The sequence below is a fragment of the Anabas testudineus genome, chromosome 5 (assembly GCF_900324465.2).
Source record: "Anabas testudineus chromosome 5, fAnaTes1.2, whole genome shotgun sequence".
NCBI lineage: Eukaryota > Metazoa > Chordata > Actinopteri > Anabantiformes > Anabantidae > Anabas > Anabas testudineus.
In genome coordinates this window covers 11,889,939-11,910,579 of record NC_046614.1, presented here as the reverse complement: position 1 = coordinate 11,910,579, position 20,641 = coordinate 11,889,939, and the positions used below count along the sequence as shown (strand labels likewise).

Below are 20,641 nucleotides of genomic sequence, written 5' to 3'. Positions count from 1 at the left end.
TTACACTGAACGGGACTGCTGAGCTGGTTGTAAAAACACAACACTGTCGGTTTATTACACTTGATCTTGTCTAATGTGCATCTCAGTTTTTTTAGGTGCAGCTGTGGGTTTTTTTTTTTTTGTTTGTTTTTTTGTTTTTTGAATTATTATTTTGCAAATTCAGTCTTGTATCACAATCAAAAATGGGGTCACAAATCTCTGTTAAGTAAATATTTTATTACTGAGCCTGATGTATTAAAATAAAGATTTATTTTTAAACAGTCTTATGTTTATTTGCACACCGTTGTTATTGCTTCCGATACGGTGAAGAGTAACACATGCGCCTGTGTGGCTGCCCCCCCCCCACCCCGCCGCCAAATTTAAACGACGTTTTAATTTTCTTTATTTTTTACATAACGACTGATGAGAAAGTGAAAAACGCGTGCACTGCGACCGTCCTTCAAAACAGTCCTTGACAGGATTTACCGGATTTTGACGTCATCAACCATCAGTCACTAACCGTATAACCCTAATGCAGATGTTGAAAGTTTTCAGGAGATGTATTTCACGACATAAACACGATGGAATGGTTCCTATAGACGTTAAATTAAAGTTTGAGTTAATAGACAAACTGGGAGGACATCAATTTAAAATGTCACATCAATATGTGACGTCTTCGTGTTTACGTTCCCCTCTGCACATCGATCTTGTTACGTAATACTGTCAAGTCGCAGATCTCGCGATGTTTCGTTAATGGAAGTGTCAGAGTGTCAACAACGGCCAGGCAGCACTGTCCAGAGCAGGGAAGGGGGGCTCAAAAGGCTGTTTATACGTCGGGTGAGTTATGACACATTTATCATTATCTAATGTAAAAACTGATGTTTTTCGAAATGTATTCAGCCAGTGTTCACGAAGCTTGTAATGTTTGAATGTGGTCGAGGCTTAGCCAGTTCATGTGCCTAGCTTTCGTTAGCATAAGCGTGCTAACGTTAGTTAACTTGGCTTTAACGTTAGATGTGAACTCACAAGGTAAGCTAACGGGGCTTCGGTTAGCACTTAGCATTAGCTTAGCTAGCTATGCACTGGGTGGCAGCTATACTAAAACCTTTGCTTTACGAGGTGTGTCCAACCGCCTATTATCCACAATTAGGTTCTACATGTTAGTTTTACCGTTCGTTGGAATGACATGGCTGTCAGTTTGTAGAAATGATCTTTTGGAGTGGCCAACGTTAAGATGATGCTAGCTTGTGGCCCTTCTCGGAATCAGCCAAATAGTTTCCACTTCTTGCTAACCCATCTACAGTCCGTATACTGTGCCCCCAAGGCTAGCCTGCTATATAGCCAAACGACCCCAAGATTGATAGCCAGCCAGCGGCAACGACTTTAAGGCACTATAGGCTAGGCTGCATGGCAACGTTAGTTAGCTTGCTATGCCTCTAGTGCCTTTTCGTTAAAGGCTAACGCTAATGCCCGATCATACCCCAACGGAGTCAGAGGCAGATTCTCCAACCAGACCCACAGTCTTCGGCCTATTTGCTTTCTAATGAGATGTGAGAGTGTGTTTTTTGATGACGGATGAGCTTATGCAATTAATGGTACACACACATATTATAACGCTAGTTTTGAATAGGTGCATGAGATTGATGCAGGTTGATAAATTTAAAACACAAGCGAACATTACAGTGACTAAATACTTTCTGGTCAGCCACTTGTGTATAAACGTTACCTGCTAAAAACTGACCAACGATCATCTGGAACAAGCATACATCGGTAAATAAGTTACACTATAGAAAATAGAAACAATAGCACTCAGCCATCACTAGTAATATGTCTTGAGCATCTATTGTTTGACAGCCAATAGAATCAAATGGATAACAGCTGCTCTATTTCTATACTTTCTTTTTCAGAACATTTGTGAGATGGGGGATGATCGACCTTTTGTATGCACTGCCCCTGGATGTGGGCAGGTAGATTTCTCAGTTTGTTATTATGCTATTATTATTCTAAAATGAAGCCACACTTTATATCCTTTTTGTGAATTCCATGCTATATTATTCTTATGTGCTGTGTTCTTGTTTGCAGAGATTTACTAATGAAGACCACCTGTCAGTCCATAAACACAAGCATGAAATGACATTAAAATTTGGTCCTGCCAGAACGGACTCTGTTATCATTGCAGGTAATGACATTACCATTTACATTAGTGTTTGGTGAATGCATGTGAATTAGCCAGAGGAATAATAATATTGTCAGTATTCTAAAGATTTGTACTGATATGGTTCTGTGATGTCTGTTGGGAAGGAGAGCTTTCTATCTCAAATATTTTCAACCAAGGCAGTGTTTTTTGCAGACCAGACTCCTACACCCACACGCTTTTTAAAGAACTGTGAGGAGGTTGGGCTATTCAATGAGCTGGCCAGCTCCTTCGAGCAGGAGTTTTGCAAAGCACAGGAGGATGAGCGGACAAAACACCCGGTAAGAATACAGATATACATGTTGAAGCAATGGTACAATGTTTCCACAAGTTGTAAGATAAAAAATTGTGATATTTTTTATTTGATATGATCTGAAATACTTTTTGTCTGCTTTCTGCTCTTAGGCTGCACTATTACAGACACCATCTGAATTAAAAAATGAAGATGAGGGCCCTTTGGAAGTTGATTCCACTCCACCTGGAAGTCCTGATTCTTCCTCCAGTATGTCAGACGACAGCAGAGACTCAAGGGTGAGAATCAAAGTACATGGTATTGATACATACTGTGGATTTCTGTGGTCAGGATCAATGTTATTATAATGAACTTAAATGAAAAGTAAAATGTACAAAACATAGTTGGTCTCGGATAGGATAAACATTCAAAGTTTGTCCAAATGACTAAGCAAAGATCTTGTGGGACTTCCAGATACAATCTGACAAACCGTTACTGGCTAACCAACCATTTAAAGTAGTGGTGGACAAACAGAGGAAGAAGGCTGTAGTGTTATGTGTGATGTAGCAATCCCAAGTGATGGCAACATCAGCATAAAAGAACATGAGAAGCTCCAACAACACCAAGGGCTGAGAGAAGAGCTAGAAAAGATGTGGAAGGTAAAGGCAACAGTGGTCCATGTAGTATTCAGAAGAATCTGGACTGTGACCCCTGAACTGGGAGAGTGGCTCCACAGATTCAAGGAACAACATCCAAGATCTCCATCCAGAATAGCGTAGTTCTATGAACAGTTAAAATACTGCACAGTTAAAATACTATGATCAAGCTTCAAGATCTGAGGTATAGGACCTGAGCTTGAAAACCAAATAATGCCCACAAGGGGCATTTGGGGTTTATATTTTTTAAACTACAGTGGCAGGAAAAAGTAAGTGAACCTTTTGGAATGTCATGGTTTTCTGCATTATTTTGTCAAAACATGTCTAGAGTATTAACAAATACGAAAAATATTACAAATAACACCATATATCTTCATAGCATATAATTCCAATACTTTCACATTCACATGCTTTTTCTACTTGCTCTTTTATAGTTGTTCAAAGACATGAAAAATGAGAATTTATTTGTGTATTATTTTAGGCACATTATGTTTGTTAATACCCTTGACTCAGAATAAGATCAGATCACATTTTATGACAAATTAATGCAGAAACAAAATTCCATTCACATACGTTTTCTTGCCATTGTACAAACTAACTGCAAAACAAAAATACCTTGAAGAAGTATGAAATGGGAGTTCACAGAGGAAAAATAATTCCAGTCCGGAATGCACTTGGCTTTTGACTTGGTGTGTCTCTGCTTACCATATTTGTAGAACAAAAATGAGCTATTTGTTATATGTGTAGGCAGTTTTCATCTAGGGGCAGGTTCAGAACCACCACATCACTTGAACAAATGATCCTCAAAATTTGCAGAAGAAGAAAGGAAAAAAAGAAAAATTGTCTGGAGATAAATACCTGTTTGTCAACACAACAACAACATCAGTTATATCTACAGTGGCACTGGAAAGTCTGTGAGCCCCTTAGAATTTTCTTTCACTGCATAAATATGATGTACACTATGATCAGATTTTGAGCCAGTTATAAAATTAGAAAGAAGGAACCAAATTAGACCAAAAAATACACTTGCTCGTTTGTTGACTAAACTTTTAAGCACCACTGCCGATTGCTTTAATGAGACATCAAACAGACTGATAAACAGTAACTGGTTCTGTGGTTGTTCATAGTTTTCAGTCACGAGACGTGGACTGATGCGCTCAGATACCTAAAGGTGCAGTCAACACTCCACACAGTGCAGCACAGGCCTGTTAATATTTTATGCTTTCCTATACCAATACTAATACTTTGATCACATACCAACAAAGGAAAAATATAGATATGACAACAAGTTTTGGGCATTTGCGATCCTCTAACAGCACTAGCTGCAGTATGTTGGCTTTTGAGTTTAGATACTGGATGTACTCTTGAACTCTTATATCTTTGCACTAGTCTGGCCTGATGTTTTGTATGGTTGCATTTGTATAAAATCTTCTTAGAGTGGATAAACGATAGTTTATCATGGTATGTACAGCAAGTGTTTTTTCTCTCTGTTCATGACAGACAAAATGTGTAAAGTGTAATTGGAAAATTTATGCTGATGTTTGATGTGTCAACAGGAGATTCTCACAAAGCCCAGCTCTGCCCCTACTCCAACGATTGTGCGTCCAGGTTCTCTTCCACTTCACATGAGCAATGACCCACTACACCCAACTCTGCCATCTCCGACATCCGTCATCACACAAGCTCCACCCTCCAACAGGCAGCTAGGGTAAAGTACAGCGTATTCCAGTAATTGTTTTGCGCTTATATATGTTGATCAGCCTAGATGCTATCTTGAATACATTAGAACTGTAGTAAGTAAAGTCTGTGAAAGTAAACAAAAGGGCAGCTTCAACAATTTTTCTAGCTTTCTATCACTGTCGGTTTTCAGACTACAGATGCAAAAGATGTAACAGAAGCTAATGAGAGAAAAGTGAAAGAAGCTCTGCCTTCGGTTCCATCTGTATTTTGTCAGTGCACAGAATGCAACAGCCATTTACAAGTATCTCATTTTTTTCAGCAGCTCCCCAACGAGTTCGTATCCATTGATGAGGCACCTCCCTAATGGGCAGACTGTCCCTCTTCTGCCCAGTCCTGTGCAGTTGACCTCAGTTATTTCTGTAAGTAATTTTCAAAACTGTAAAAACATTAAACAAAAGTACATTGGAGGATGTTTTGTGTGTGCTTTCTCATATCTCCTTTTTTTCTGTCTTTCTCTGTATGCATATTTGTTCGGATGTGCAGGTTGCGAGGGCAGTGAACACAGTGCCTAACATCCCTGGGATTCCAGGACCTCCAGTTGGGGGAGCAAGCAGTGGTTCATCCTCCCCCTCTGGATATAGTCTGCACTCTGAGACCAAGATGGTGAGATCAGTCATTACCATTATGTTTAGTATTGTAGGCACATTTTTGTGATCTTCACATTAAATGAAGTGTGTGTGTGTGTGTGTGTGTGTAGCGGCTTAAGGCAGCTCTAACTCATCAGAGCCCGGGAGCACAAGATGGGGCTGGTGGTTCAATCCCAGCTGTCCCCCAGCGACAGGAGTACAGCCAGCAGCCCACCCAAAACTCTGATGCACCATCACCTGCTCAGCCCCAGGTAGTACACATAGGATATCAACACAGACAGAAAGAAAGGGATCCAGAACCAGAAAGGATACACACAAACACAAATACAGCATAACAGCAATACAGAAAACTCAGTATATATACAGAATATGTAAGATGGATGAAAATAGGTTAATAATTATAGTCTAGGATGGAATGACAGCAATTATATGACAAATTGTCAGCTCCCTCTTCCCTTACAGAGGGGGGAGGACATTAAACTCAGGACATTAATGTAATCCAGTGTGATCATGTTTGCCTTCTCTGCTTTCCAAAGGTGTCCCCTGCTCAGCCAACAGGGGGCCGGCGACGGCGAGCTTCAGAGATGGATCCGGACGAGAGGAGGCAGCGTTTTTTGGAAAGAAACCGGGCAGCTGCCTCCCGCTGCAGGCAGAAAAGAAAGCTGTGGGTTAACTCTTTGGAGAAGAAAGCAGAGGATCTCGCTAACATGAATGTCTCCCTAACAGTGAGTCATCATGTGTCCAGGGCGTACATCGACCATTTAATCACACTCGAAAATCAGTCTCCTTGACGATTTGACAAGATGGTGTAGAATGATTTATATGCCGTGTGTTTTGTATTGCCAACAGAATGAAGTAACCCTCTTGAGGAATGAGGTGGCCCAGCTGAAGCAGCTCCTTCTAGCCCACAAAGACTGTCCTGTCACCGTTATGCAGAAGAAGGCTGCTTTTTTAGGTAATCGTTAAACATCATTATACAGACCAATGAGCTTCGAGCATCGAATCACTTACTTTGTCGGGATTCATCTGTCATCTCATCCATCTAATGTATTCTTTTTACTCGCTCACCTCTCTAAGGGTGAATGTTTCTTTCTCTGTCTCTAGCTGCAGGAGGAGAGGAAACCTCCAGGGAAACTTCAGCTGAACCCATCAGCTCCCCAGCGGCAGTTATCCAACATGGACCATCACCGCCTGCCTCCGCCTCCAGCCCAGTGGCCACCATCAATGGGCTGAGTGTCCGTGCTGCGGAAGCTGTGGCTATGTCGGTCTTGGCCGGGATGGGTTCTGGCCAACCCGGGGGGGTTGTTATGGCGACGCAGTCACAGTCAGCCCCAAGATGATATGCTGACGCAGGTAGCCAGTGTGAACTTGAGTGGCATTTCGAGGCCGGACTGGTGCAAAGTGTTTGAAAACAGGGATCCGCCCCCACCCTAAACCCCAGACTAAGATAATGTTCTCCCCTCACAGCCAATGATAATCACACAAAGATAGGGCACAGTGCCTCCGTCAGCCCTCCACTCCCAGCAGGTTCCCTGTGCAGAGAAACTTCGTCTCTGTGTGTGTGTAAATATGAATAACACATTGAACACTCACTCTGCAGGGTTTGGGGTAATTCCTTGTTCAGTAATGACAACTGGAAGTTGTTTTAGATTGGGATAAAAAAGTATGAATGAAATTTATTTGTTTATTTTAGTTTGACTTTAAAATGCAGCTTCGGTCCAATTCTGTCCCACACGCTGGCTGTGATGAGGTTAGTTGCTTTCCAGGCTGATAGTTTTACTGTAAGAGATTCTGTAATTTTTATTTGGAAGGAAAGAGTTCTATGTCTGATACTGTTTGTTCTCAAAAGGTTTTGTTGATGCAGTGAAAGTATGATGAGAGACTGGCTAATTGATTGGAGTAAAGGGTAGCCTGGAAAGATTGTTGTTATCTTTTGTTTTGTTTTTTTACTTTAGAACTTCTGTCTGTGTCTTCCTTTTGCATAACAAACCAAACTGTAGATGTGTACGCAGTTTACTCTGGGTGTCTGCCTGCCTTTTGTGTTTTTTTTAAAATCATCAGTTTTTATCCACCTGGAATAGATGTTATTACATTATTCGTGTATGTATCAAACCCTATTGACTGCATGCATTATTCAAGGCAAAAAAAAAAATACCACTGTTTGTTTGTGCTTCATCATGCTATCACTGGTAATTGATCTGCATTTCTTCTGTTTTTAACATCTAATAATTGATGCAAAAATTGTCCTTGCAACGTAAGGATTCCATCCTCAGTCCTAATTTTACACATGTGAAATGGTTAGCTTTAGAAGGCCTTTAAATGATAATCAAACCTAATAGATCTAAAATCATTTAACCAGGCATTTCAGTAAAGGAAAGAGTAGTGCAATATATTTTTTTATTGAATATCAATGTTCTTGCATTTAGCGGATGTGTGTAGCCCAGCTACTGAGATGAGTTTAGTTTATGTCAGGTTAATCTAAAGTTGTGAGGTGACCACATAAAAACAATGTGAAGAATGAAGAGCGCTGCGAGTGAATTAAGACTGGTGACTAGACGTCCTCCACCTGGGTGCTTTCCAGCATTTAAAGAAACCCGTCTTGTATCATGAAGTAGGTTTAACACTTGTGCAAGGTGCTTCTATTGAAATTTTAGGTTTTGCAGTGCAGACTATTTTATACCACATTGTACTTCTCCTCTTGTGTATTTTTTTTAAACATGTCATTGTTTTAAGATGTTTATTTTTCTCTGTGGGTATGTTAGGGGTTTTCCATCATGTGATTGTATGTTCCCTTATTTTCTTAAAGAGTGTTGACGTCTTTTATGTGTTTAACAGAGGTTGAACCACATGGGGGGGGGGAAAATGTGTCTTGAAGATATCTGAATGGAGGGAGTTTTGTCAAATACTCAGGCCTCAGGATGGAAACATTACTTGTGTATAGTCTCAACTAATGAATAAGTTGTCTTGGGCAAATAATAAAATAAATTTAAAGAAAAGTTCATCAGCATGTTTCCACATGGACTGTCTGATTCATTGTCTATCCTGATTCAAGTCACAGTATTAATAACTAGTTATAACATTAGAAAGCCTCCTGATGCCTATGATGATAAAAGAACAGGTGAAATATTTTAGACATATTGATGCTGTTTTTCTATCATGCTTTAAAAGATAGGTTCACAACAGTTCACAGATGTTCTGTTGTGTATAATGAGTACAGACATGGAAATGATGCAGGAAAAAACACACAGTTCCTTTTCAGAGCAAAAATGTTTTCAGATGCAGCTTCAGTTAACCAAATCAAAGAAGTATCTAATAAAGTTAGATTAAATCAAACTGATGTTTGTCTCCCATCACTTACATCAAAGTCGAATATAATATCGAATTAAAGACATTGATTTCTGAACCTATTCTGCTACAGACAGTCTTTTAAATATATAATCTGTGCTTTTAAATATGTCTTGAAGCAGCAGCAGCCTCCTCACATGTGGACTTGCAGTAATCCTGGTTCACCTGCAGCCTCACTCGAAAAGCATGAAGGGGACTCTGTCCACCTTGAAGGAGGGAGGCAGGTGAGCTGGATCTGGCGGAATGCTGTTTTTGCCTCCCAGCTGTCAAACACGACAGCAGAGGGAGCAGAGAGTCTGCTTTTCCCACCATCCTGTCCCGGCAATTACCATCAGCCCTGGTCATGTGACTGACAGACTCCTCTGGCGAGTTGTTCCCATCTCCCACAGTCATGGCGGTGTCGGGGAGTCGCGGAGATGGAGTAAACACCACCACTTCTACATCCTGATTTTCCTTGTTTTTTTTTTTTGGTTTTTTTTTCTACTTTGCTTCATGCTGGACCGTACCTGCTGCCATCCGAAATATCGCGAACATCCCACAGGCTGCTGTGCTTCCAACCATGGCCGACCGCGGCGTTGATCTGTCGGCTCTGCCTAAAGAGGTCAGGGACCAGCTGGCGGAGTTGGATCTGGAGCTCTCCGAGGGTAAGGTCTCCGCTCAGCGGCTTTAACAGTTGCGGCTCCCGCGGTAAAACGTGCAGACCAAGTTTATTGTTGATCCTGAGGGGTGTTTAGGCCTACATGAAAACAGTCACAGGCAGTGTCAGCTGGCCGAGACCCAGAGCTGCTGCAGTGCATCCGAGCACGACTCCAACAACTGATGAAAACACACTGACCTCCTCCTCCTGTCATTTCTTTATCATTGTTGCACATACGCCGGATTATGTGCACAGGCTGCATCACATGCGATGAACAAATGTATTGTTTATATCTGTACTCTTGCAAATGTTACCCCCCCCCCCCCTCTGTGTTGTTATGTTTCTTTTTATGCGCATATACAGCTCTTGTGCAGAAAGTGGGTCAGGTTTGGCATCCTAGTGTCACCCTAGCCTTGTGTTTGTGCAGCCTCAGACATCAGTGGACACTAAATGATGCTGTGTCCCCCCACCCCCACCACCACCACCACCACCAATGCTCAGCTTTGCTGCTCTCAGAGCCTGAACCCTGAAAAGGCAGCAGAGACAGAGAGGCTGTTTGTTTCATGAACACCACTGTGAGAAAATGGAATATGGTGCTGGCTGTTATGCAAGTCTCCTCCTCACACTGTGAATCACAGTGCAGCAGCTTGATTGGAGCCGTGCAGTTCTCAGGTGCCCGGGGGTGGATGAGTAATGTTATGCTTCACATGGAGAGCCGAGCAGGGGGGACGTATGTGCCACTCGTGATGGCGTACCGTCCCTGGTGCACGACAGACACGTAAGGAGAGGCTACCTGAAACTGTCCTGCCCAAGTGGGAGGACAGGTGAAACTTGAAATCATGGCAGTGGAAACTGTTTGCCATCATCAGTGCACACAAACACATCAGTGTTTTCATTCATGAAAAGGAAACAGCTCTCAGAGGACATGTGTTCGAGGACTTGAACAGTCTTTCTCAAACATCGAGTGTGACTTTCCCTGTCAAGCTCATTTCTTACTTCACTACTTTACTTCAAGCATTTTCCTTAAAGTAACAGAACTATCCTTTATGTGATTATGTGAGTTTTTATTGACACTATTCACGAGGTGTCCGAGCGCAGCTGTGGCAGCTGTGACCTGAGCTGCTGCTCACTTGGTTATGTGCTCTGGTTAGAAATAGTCTGCAGTGATCAGTGTGATAATGGAGCAGGGGATGTTCACTGTATGTTCGATTCACTTAACGTTGGTTAGAGACAGTGAGTGATAGGAAATCACTGTCACATCGAGTGCACAGTATGGATAAGATCACATGATTGTATAGTTTATAATAATTATTGGACTGTTATAAATTGTTATAATGTTTTTTTTGAAGGGTGTAAGTCAACTGTGGTAATTAACCTGATGCGGCATGTTGTTCGAGGACTATGATGCACAAATTGACTATAGATTAAGGTTTTAAGTGAAGTCTCCAGTGGTTCCCTCGATTGTGTACCATCTCAGAAGTTTAAAAAACACAATGAATTTAGTAGAAAACAGGGATGTTTAGCCTGCTCGATATCCTCTGTGCAACATACAGTGAATCCCATTATCAATTATTATTTATTCCTTCTATCAATAACTTGTTTAATCCATAAATGACAGAAAATAGTAAAAATGCTCATCACAAGTTCAAAGATAGAAACATGTTTAGCTTTTTCGTTTTGGCATGAGTCTGAAAAATGTAAATTAAATACAAAGAAAAGCACTAAATTCTCCCATACAGTCCAGACCAGTATCAGTTACTTAGTTTTGTTAGACATAACATATTTGATCTGGAATTAAATAATAGATGCTAAAGGGCCAAGTCTCAGGTTTAACTTGAGTCGGTAGATATACGGTGGGACCTGAGAGATCAATGCAAATAGAGGAACATGCTGCAAAAGGGGAAAACCGACTCCAGTCAACTTTAATAGCTTAACGTGTTACCATAGCAACAACAGGCATTGATCAGAGGTGTATGTCACCGTTTAGTTTCCCCTGGAAACATGGGGGGAACTAAAAAGTGTTGGACACACGCCCGCTGCTGCTATTGAGCCTCGTTAATCTTCGGAAGTTGACTGTTATTGTAATATTATCTAACATGTAACAGTCGGCGACACTCAGACATCAGCAGATGCCGTCTGTCTTCCCTGGTGATGCTCTGCCAACGCTGCAGACACCTTCAGCTCTTGCTTGTTGTGGGGTCTCTCTGCCTCTAGTCTGGATCAGCAGCTGGAATGCTGCTCAGCCAGAATGAGATCAACCCGATTGGTTGTTTCGGCCTAATCTTATGTTTAGCACTGTTGTCCTGCTGAACAATGAAATGTCGACGAGTGGCTTTTAATACATTTGGTGAAATCTGAGCACACAGTGCTCCTCCAACAGTTAGTAGCACAAACATTATCGTTACAAACGTATGATCTGAACTGCATGTGGCAGCTGAAAACCACGGAAATACTTTGCAAAGTAAAAATGATGGTGTTGTCAACTGTGTTGTTTATTTTTGGGGCATTTTGAGCATTTATTTGATAGTTTGACAGGAAACATGGGGAGAGAGAGAGAGAGAGGGTGTGACAAAATGCCCCTGGTTGGACTCAAACCAAGTTTTGAACTTAGCTTACTCAAGTCGCAACCGAGCTTGGAAGTCTTTGACTACAGTGAGACACTCAGAGTCACCTGTGACTTGTGTTTTGGAGTAAATATGAGTCAGTTGTAAGATGATAAGGTGACACCCCCCAGATTGAGCATCCTTCTGCTGGGACCTCATAGGACTCGTGCTCTATCATGTGTAACTTAAGCTCAGAGACAACTCTCTCTGTAATAAAGAGGCCCGGTACTGTCCAGATGTCCTGCTTCTCTATCCACGTCTTACAGCGCCGTCTGCTCAGCGGCGCTCGGCCTGCACAAGGCGAGCGGCAGCTGGCCGCCCAGTCAGTCAGAGACTTTCTCATGGAGATCTTTTACATGGCAACAATCCCCCTATTGTTGTCGCCATAGATGGGACTCCCCTAGCAACAAACAGGGGGAAATATTCATCAGCATCAGCAGTTTTTTCACAGCGGCAGTTGTCAAACTGGAGTGTTTGTATGTTTCTGTGTTTGTGTGCAACTGTGTGTGTGAGCAAAAGCACATGAGATGGCGAGAGAGAGAGCAGCTCCACCTACTGTAACCTCCATGACTGTAAGGACACAAAGAAACCCATTGAGGGGATCAAACACTTGGTGTTGAGCTGGACTGGAATTCAGAGCTCTGAACCACATCTGTTTAAGCTGCTCTGTTTGAGAGTGTGCGAGCATCGCAGTGCGCATGTATTTGAACGCGATTGAGAACGACTGGAGATCATTTGCTTTATACAGATGCTGTTCACACTCGAAGACAGATGGAGCTTGGCTTTGCTCTCAGATACGTCTGTTACACTGAGTACTGAAAACTGGCATGTAGTGAAAGTTGCCTGGTTTTGTTTACACAGTCTTTGATTTACTCGTGTTTTGAATCCTAATCCTGTTATCAAGGTCTTATATGACTAATTTTTACATTTAGCTTTTAGAGCCTTGTGCAATTAGGCACCGTGGTGCTTTTGAGTGAAATGCTAACATTAGCACTCTAACATGCTCACAGTAAATCTGATGGAAATGTCAAGTTTTGCATCTATTTCATTGTAAACCACAATATTGCATAAATCCAAAATGTGGCTCTAGAGGAGAAAGGTTAGGGGATGTTAACGTCCCTATAATTCACCCTGAGGGGGCGTAAATGTGTGTGTTGAACTTCATGGCACTAAAATAAAGATATTTCATTCTGGACAAAAGCAGTGGGATTACCAACACACCGGCATAGCTGAGCTGTGAGCCTGGTTAAACACTGGTAGATGTAGTATTGAAACTCAAACGGTGTGTGCATGCAAACGATATCTATCCTTTCTCACCACCTATGATGTGTGTAGATCTGCACTGTCTCGCTGCATGTGCGTGTGTGTGCGTGCGTGTGTGTGTGTGTGTGTGTGTGTGTGTGTGCGCGTGCACAGTATTTACATTTAATTTGATAGTTGTCTCACTCCTCGCTGTAACTGTCCGGGCTGATAAGTGGATGTGTGGATTTTTTTCTCGTGGCTAGCTCCCATCGTGAGAGAGGCAGGTTTTCATCTCGGCATCCATAGTGACAGAGAGAGATTACGGTCGTGCCTGCGTCTCTCAATCTAGGTCACAGAGCATCAGGGGGCAACACGCCTGGCTATTTTGGCCTGTGATTCACACTGGGCCAGGGCTGCTGCTGGGGATCTCTCCCACCCACCCACTCACCCTAAGCCCGCCGCTATATGTCAGTTTTCCTGTTTCTGTATGCAGCCATATTATTTTAAAAAAGCAACAATATTAGTCTGTCCATCCTGCACTTTGTGATCTCCCTACCTGGTCTGTGGCACTCCACTCCACGTCCACTGGTTTCTCTTAAAGACATCAATATTTAAAAATGTTACGACTATATCGTTGTATTTAAAAAAAAAAAAAAAAAGCAAAGTGAAGTTCATGAAATAGCTGGACACTGCAGATTGTTAGAAATGCACGCAAGAAAACTGCGTTTGTTGGGGACTATTTTCAGTCACAACTCTTCTGGGACACAGAGGAGGGAGATATTTCAGGTTCAGGTTATATTGCTACACTGTCGATATTAGGTTTTCTTCTTTTCATAGGATTTGTTGACAATAAGAAAATATGTAATAATGTCAACCTTATCTTTCAAGACTACATGGTTGAAAACACTGGGTTTGAGTATGGTTTCATTTCCGTTGCGGTGTTTAGGCATGCATTTAATAGTAGATCTGTGTATCAGAAGGAAGCTGATTTAGCCTTTCTATTTAAAATCTCATTAACTGCTGCAGATTAGCTGTCCTCTGATCTCCAGCCAACACTCCAGGCCACAGAATTGGTTTATATACCACAGAAAGATGGGTTCCTCTACCTCCAGTGTCACACACAAACACAACAACAGGATTCGTGCTTTTGGAAATGAATCGTGTGTGTTATATAATACCTTATGTGTCTAATTTCACCCAACACACAGATGTAAACACACACTCTAAGAAGCTTTGTGTACAAAAATGACTGAATAATTGATATGAGACTTGAGCGCACACCTCCACACAGACGCACACTGTGAGCTGGTTAGCTGAGCCATCTCACTTTCAGTCCACAACGAACTGCAGGTCGGCTCCCGACCACTTTTGGCTGTAAAGTTCACAAAACCCTGTGATAATTTCAAAAATCTCCCCTGATCAGCTTATTTTCTTACTTTTTCATGTAATTGAAAGTAACATGACTCAAAGAAATTACAATGTGAGAGAGAGACGGGATTAAGTAGTGATCAGGTCACTGTGCTGTTCATTGCATTATTATAAAGTGCTAGTTGGAAGTAGAAGCACATCAGCTAATTTACTGCCATTTCATCCAGGTTTCATCACATATCTTGCTGTATTTTGGTCTCTACGATCACATTTCTGACCTTTTTAAATAAAGCACTTACTTACAATAGTAATTAGCTGAGTCTAGACTCTAATCATAGCATTTAGGTGACATTTTAATAGCACATTTCTTCAACAACACTCCAAAACCTAAAGTCTAAAGGAAATTGAGGAAATTTAAATCTATATAATTTCTAACTGAAAACAGAAAAAACACTGGTTCCTCATATTACAAAAAAGAAAAACTGGCAACACTATAATGAACACATGCCCAACAGCGTGCTCCTGTCTTACTCCTCATTTGTTGATTGCTTCCTAATGCATTTCATGTTTCAGCAGCCGCCCTCATCGAATGGTGCCCGCCTGTATCATCGCCATGGTTTTACATCTCATGTTCCCTCACGCAGCGTCACTTGGGCCTGGTTGCTTTGGACACGGCCCATGTGGTGCCCCCATGCCCTGCGCTCAGCCTCCTGATTACACACACACACACCTTACTTAGTGAATTTTCCATAAACACTTTCCAGATTAGAACGGCCATATGCTGGAGCCACATGTACAATAACACAACTGAACGCATTGCTAAGCTGTTAATACCATTACAGAGGATACGTGAGATTTCTGCCACCCAGTTATAACTTATTGCAAAGGCTGCTTCAAATGCAGTGAAAGAAAGCAGCTGCCTCCCGCCTGAATTTAGAAATTACAACCTTCAGCTCTTACTATGTCATATAACATAAGATACTGTTCATGTCAACAAACTGAGGGGATGCTCTTCAACGTGTAGAGTGAGAACATTTGAATGTGATTGTGTTATATTCTTCTGATACCTGAGCTCAGGTGACCACTGTGTGAATTAGTCATGATGGATAAAAATAATAGAAGAAAGGCATAACCTCCACTGTTTTTAAGCAACATCTCTAGTCTGGAGTCAGGAGTCTGGTCAGTGACACCCACAGTGAGACGCTCGGACAGGTTGCACACAAATCCACCAGTTTAATCCAGTCATCTAAATCTAAATAATTAGGGATCTAGCTTTGGCAAAGCATCCTCAGCAAGCAAGTCAGAAAGGAAATGGTTCTTATAACCAATACACTCGAACTAATGTTTTGGGCTCAACAAAGAAAATCAACGCAACAGTTAGTGTCAACCCTTTTTAGTGATGATGAGATCTGGTAAAAATTAAGTTGAGAGCCAACATACTGCACTGTGTAATAGGAAATAGCTTTTCTGTTAGACTTAAATGCATTGTTATTTACTGCACACTTAATTATTGGCAGAATAAACACAGATTTTGGAGAAGCCAGAAGCTGCCTGCTTATAAATATTAAGTCGTATAATAATTAATAGTAATAATAATTGATACTTTATTTATTGTGGTAGCTGCATTTTTACATTTTAGAGTTCAGTGTCTCATCCAGGGACACTTTAACATGTGGGCAGGATTTGAAGGAATCAATTAAAGCACTCATTAAAGCAGGTTTTCAGTTTTAAAAGTTTTTCTGAAATAAATTAGAATTTTTATATTGTGAACACATTACTACTCTTACTAAAGTGGTAGTAAAAGTCGTTGAAAGGAAAATGGGCTTGTAAAAATCCTGCTTTTTATTCTCTGTTGCTCCTGGTGCTACAATTTACAATTACAGTTATTTTCTTTTTTGATGTGCCAAAAAATCTTTTCTAGTATTTTCTTTGTCTTTGCGTTTTTTGGGTTGGGTGAGGATCAGTTGCTATAGTGGACCTGTCAAACACGCATTGTTTGTGAAAATGGGCTGTACAAATAAACTTGCCATGACAGGATTTGACTTGACTGGACTTGACTGTAGCATCTGCTCACAGCAACAGTTTAGTGACAGTGACACACAAGTGTTTTCAACCTAACAGGCAAAGTTTGCATCAGTTCCTACAAGTAAAACAGTCACCTGGTGGATTTTTTTTGGGTAGTAGGGACTTTTATTCTGAGTTAATATGTTGCTTCAGAGACATCAGTTCACTTCTACTGGTGTGTAAATCCCACTGGAGCATATGGTCTTAGGTAGGTGTTGCCCAGCGTTTGTAACAGGTTTGGCACTTGATGTTGGATTGTAGTGTGTGAGGCCGTGCAAGAGGCAGTAGAGAGCTTTTGGCTGAGTAACAGCTTCTTGCTTTTCTGCCCGTATTGTTACTTCAACTGGTCCTCAAGGGTTTGTGTGTGTGTTGTTGTCCCTCCCTGTTGAGTTTAACGACTGCAGTGTGTGCATTGAAACATGATTCACTCTGTTACCTGAGTTGGCCACACCCTGACATTTCCAACAGAGAGAATCACTTGCAGACCAGCAAAGTGTGGGTGTTGAGGCTTTGGGCTCTTTCAAAGCATTTCTTTCACTCACTAGTGCCTGTAATACCAGTTTTACTGTCTTGAGTAAATATATATAGCCTTTCTTTATGATCTATAAGGCTTGGTGAAAGATAAATGCGTTACAGTAAAACACGAGAAAGATGGCAAAATAAAACTGAATTATAAATATATTTTGGGGATTTTATAAAGACACATGCTGCCATCAAGGCCACATCTTTGCCTGTGAAGTCAGTGGATATTTCAGCAGTGTATATGTGCTTGACAGACCTGCCTGCGGTCCAGGTCTGTTTCAATACAATTCAATATTTATATAGCTCCAAATCACAACAAAAGTCATCTCAAGGCACTTTACAATGTAAGACCTTATAAAATATAACTGTGTGTAGAATTATATAGAAAACCCAACAGTTGCACTTGAGCAAGCACTGTTGTCTCCTACTGAAAATGTATGATGCACCATCAAGAGGAGAATCAGACAGTGGTGAATATTGGATCCAGTAAGAATGGGAAAATAATTTCTTTGCTAAACTTGTATCCTCATTTCCCAAAATATTCAAGTGTAATTAAAAGGAAAGGTGATGCAACACAGTAGTAAACACACTCTGTCACAACTGGTTTTCAGTGTGTTACAGGCCTCAACCTTTAAATTTGCTTATATTTAAAATATAAGTTAAGTTAACAGGAAGTTAAGTTCTACTTTTGTCAGACAACTAGGGTTAGAGTTCAAGTTTAGTTTTGACAGCATTTTAGAAACTATCCCACTGTTTTGGAAATGGGGTTGGTAGCTTGAATAGAAATCGAAACAATCTGATGCCAAGTTTTTATTACGTTGAATGACATAATTGTAGGGTAAATAAAAGATCAAAACGTTTTGATTATGATCTACATTTCAGTGTCACAATTGTTGTCTGTGTTTCTGTTTTACATACCTGTGGTCCTGTGCATTCTGAGCTGCTGCTCCTCCCACGAGATTTTTGCTCGGTCACAAACAGAGAAGCAAGTATACACATGCACTTATAAGCGCCAGCTGTTCCACACTCGGAAGTCTGTAGCTGTGATAATTCAAGATCAGATGTGAACTCATTTTCGCACAGACTATCTGAAACAATGAACAATGTTACAAGTAAAGGTTTTTATGTGGAGATGGACGTTCTCTCTTTTTCATAGCTTAAAAATATAACTGGATCTGTTCCGTCTCGGAGAATGTAAGGTTAGGTACTGGACCGCATGACATCATCCACCCTGACACGAATCGTATGTGAGAAGTAGAGCCCAGCATCTTTCAGATGTATGAAGCATTATGTTGTCTAGATTCACAATAAATCACTGAAACTGTTGGTAACGTGTGCAGGATGTGTGTGTGTGTGTGGGGGGGGGGGTATCTTTAGGCTGAGTGAGTTTCAGTAGGATGTCAGTTTGTTCCACTGATAAAAATCAAAATGTGCCAGCTCTTTAGACCTCAGGAAGGTTGGTTCTGCAAACAAACGGTACCCCACCCCCCACGAAAATAATACACTCATATCAACAAATGTAGAGAGGGGCACAGTGCCAAACAGAGGGAGACCAAATGTCATCCTTTATTCTGGGCCTTCCCACTTCAGTCTGTTGCGATGGTCACATAAGCAAAGTGTAGATTTGTATTGACTTGCTATGTTACACTTGGAACATGTGAGTTGCAGTTGAATGTCTTGTTGTAGGAGACTACGATCATCTTATCTATTCTCTGTATGATAACAGATGGAAGTCCTGGTTTCTCCCTTTAATGTCTCTAACATGTGTTTTCTGTCCTTTTCGGTGAATACGTGTTGACATATGTTTAAATTTGTTTTCATGAGAAACCAACTGAGTGAGACGTGATGAGGGAGAGGGAGAAAGCAAGGAAAGAGAATAGAGGTCGGGCTGCTAATTACTATTCAGACAGAGTGCCTGTGGGGTAGAGGGAGAGAGCCGTCTCGCTGCAATTCAAATAATCCGAGGCTAGCAAGTGTGAGAGGGCTGAGAGAGAAGGCACAGCTTTGATGTTTCTCCCTCCAAACTGTGAAACTGTGCTCAAATAAAAACACACACTGTGAGGTGAACAAATGAGTCTTCCTCAGCGACGACAGATGAGGAGCTCCCCGTGCAGATCCGGACTCTCGCACTTGTCACAGAAAAGGTTTGATTGTGACCTCGACTATTCGTGCAGACGTGACTGGGTCACTGTGAGAAAGTTGGCTAACAAGTGAGGCCCTCATCACTTCAGTGGAGCACTACTCTGCAGATCTCTTTGACTGTTTATTAATATGTAGAGTGGTTATTAGACAGGAACAGATTCTTGTCCTACATTGAAAGATGTTTGCTGTCAGATACTTACTCGCCTTTTCCAGGCCTTTAATGCTTCACCTGTAACCAGCTCCCAACATTGGACCCTGTATCTGATGATAAAAAAGTAAGGAAAAAACCAGATGAATTTCAAATCATCCAGATGGAAGAGTGATTACTTTGAGATTCATGTAAAGCCGGGCCAGCCCCTCCCCCCATCGCTGACTCTGTCCCTGTCTCTCTCTCGCTCTCTCTGTCTTTCTGCAGAGAAACTGCCTGTTCACATGAGCTAAAAATAAATCACGTGACTGAGTGAGGCCAACTGTACTGTTCATGCATTACTTATGGAAGTGTTTGCTTTTCTTCCGTTTATCCTCTGGTTAAAAAAAAAAAAAAAAAGAGAAAAGAGCCTCAATCTAAGTAGAAATAGTGCTGGAGTGGGCTCTTAGGCGATGTCCTCCAAACGTGAGCACTCTCACTTTTGTTTGCTTGTCTGCAGCACGGTGGTTCAACTGTGCAGATGCACGCTTTGCTAAAACATTGCTTTGTTGTGTACTGTACTGAACAACTGTGATTTGAACGCGACTTCCAATGGAGTCGTATCGAGATGAAATCATTAGTATTACTATAGCTGATATCTGGAAACATCACTTCACTTTCACTGTTGTGATGATGATGATGATGATGATGATGTGTACATGTATGTGTAAGACAGTAGAGTTATGGACTGGGCAGGACAGGAAGAGCTATGTGTCATCAGCATAGCAATGATAGGAAAGGTGAGTGGATAAAGCAGAATTTTCCTTTATTTTTGTGACTGAATTGAACCCAGCCCACCTGGGTGGTAGACCAGGTTTGCACACCTAGATGTGTGTGCTCTGTGTAGTTGTGCTCCCTGCAGGTGTACGCCTGTGTTATTGTGCCAGGAAATCCTCGTCTAATCTCTGTTGTCCTCTGTGGTGTAACTGGGAAGAGACTACAGCAGCAGCAAACAGCTTCAACCTTTTATCACGGTGCGTCTCAGCAGCCTAATCAGGATTACAGCTCAGAGCTTAGTGAGATGATACAACGGCAGAAGATTCATTGTTGTTCACCGAAGGGAATCACCTGTCAGACTGGCCACTATCAAACAAAAAAGAAACTACTCAGGGTTAATGCCTGATACATATATATTGATAAGTA

General features: G+C 41.4%; 2 protein-coding genes across 4 annotated transcripts in view; both read left to right on the top strand.

Moving 5' to 3' along the window:
- Positions 1-724: 724 nt before the first annotated feature.
- atf7b (activating transcription factor 7b) lies at positions 725-8,392 on the top strand. Of its 3 annotated transcripts, none has more exons than XM_026349477.1 (12): positions 725-816; positions 1,887-1,946; positions 2,062-2,158; positions 2,330-2,454; positions 2,579-2,704; positions 4,618-4,769; positions 5,064-5,160; positions 5,285-5,404; positions 5,499-5,639; positions 5,925-6,113; positions 6,238-6,343; positions 6,493-8,392. In XM_026349477.1, the coding sequence occupies exons 1-12, from the start codon at positions 733-735 to the stop codon at positions 6,726-6,728; spliced, it is 1,533 nt and encodes a 510-aa protein (XP_026205262.1). In that variant the 5' UTR covers positions 725-732; the 3' UTR covers positions 6,729-8,392. The 3 variants fall into 3 exon arrangements, with proteins under 3 accessions (XP_026205262.1, XP_026205261.1, XP_026205263.1); XM_026349476.1 differs by having other exon boundaries at positions 5,061-5,160; XM_026349478.1 differs by having other exon boundaries at positions 5,061-5,160; positions 6,466-6,633.
- A 348-nt stretch (positions 8,393-8,740) lies between these two features.
- The window catches only part of dip2bb (disco-interacting protein 2 homolog Bb), a 31,889-nt gene continuing 19,988 nt past the window's right edge, over positions 8,741-20,641 (top strand). Inside the window, exon 1 of the mRNA XM_026349475.1 lies at positions 8,741-9,377. Within this exon, the coding sequence (XP_026205260.1) occupies positions 9,293-9,377 (85 nt within the window). The 5' untranslated portion in view covers positions 8,741-9,292. The remainder of the gene's footprint in view (positions 9,378-20,641) is intronic.

Coding starts and splice junctions, on each gene's coding strand:
- atf7b (XM_026349476.1), top strand. CDS start 733: ATGGAAGTGTCAGAGTGTCAACAACGGCCAGGCAGCACTGTCCAGAGC. Junction 4,770..5,060: donor CCCTCCAACAGGCAGCTAGG/GTAAAGTACAGC, acceptor CATTTTTTTCAG/CAGCTCCCCAACGAGTTCGT. Junction 6,114..6,237: donor ACATGAATGTCTCCCTAACA/GTGAGTCATCAT, acceptor TATTGCCAACAG/AATGAAGTAACCCTCTTGAG.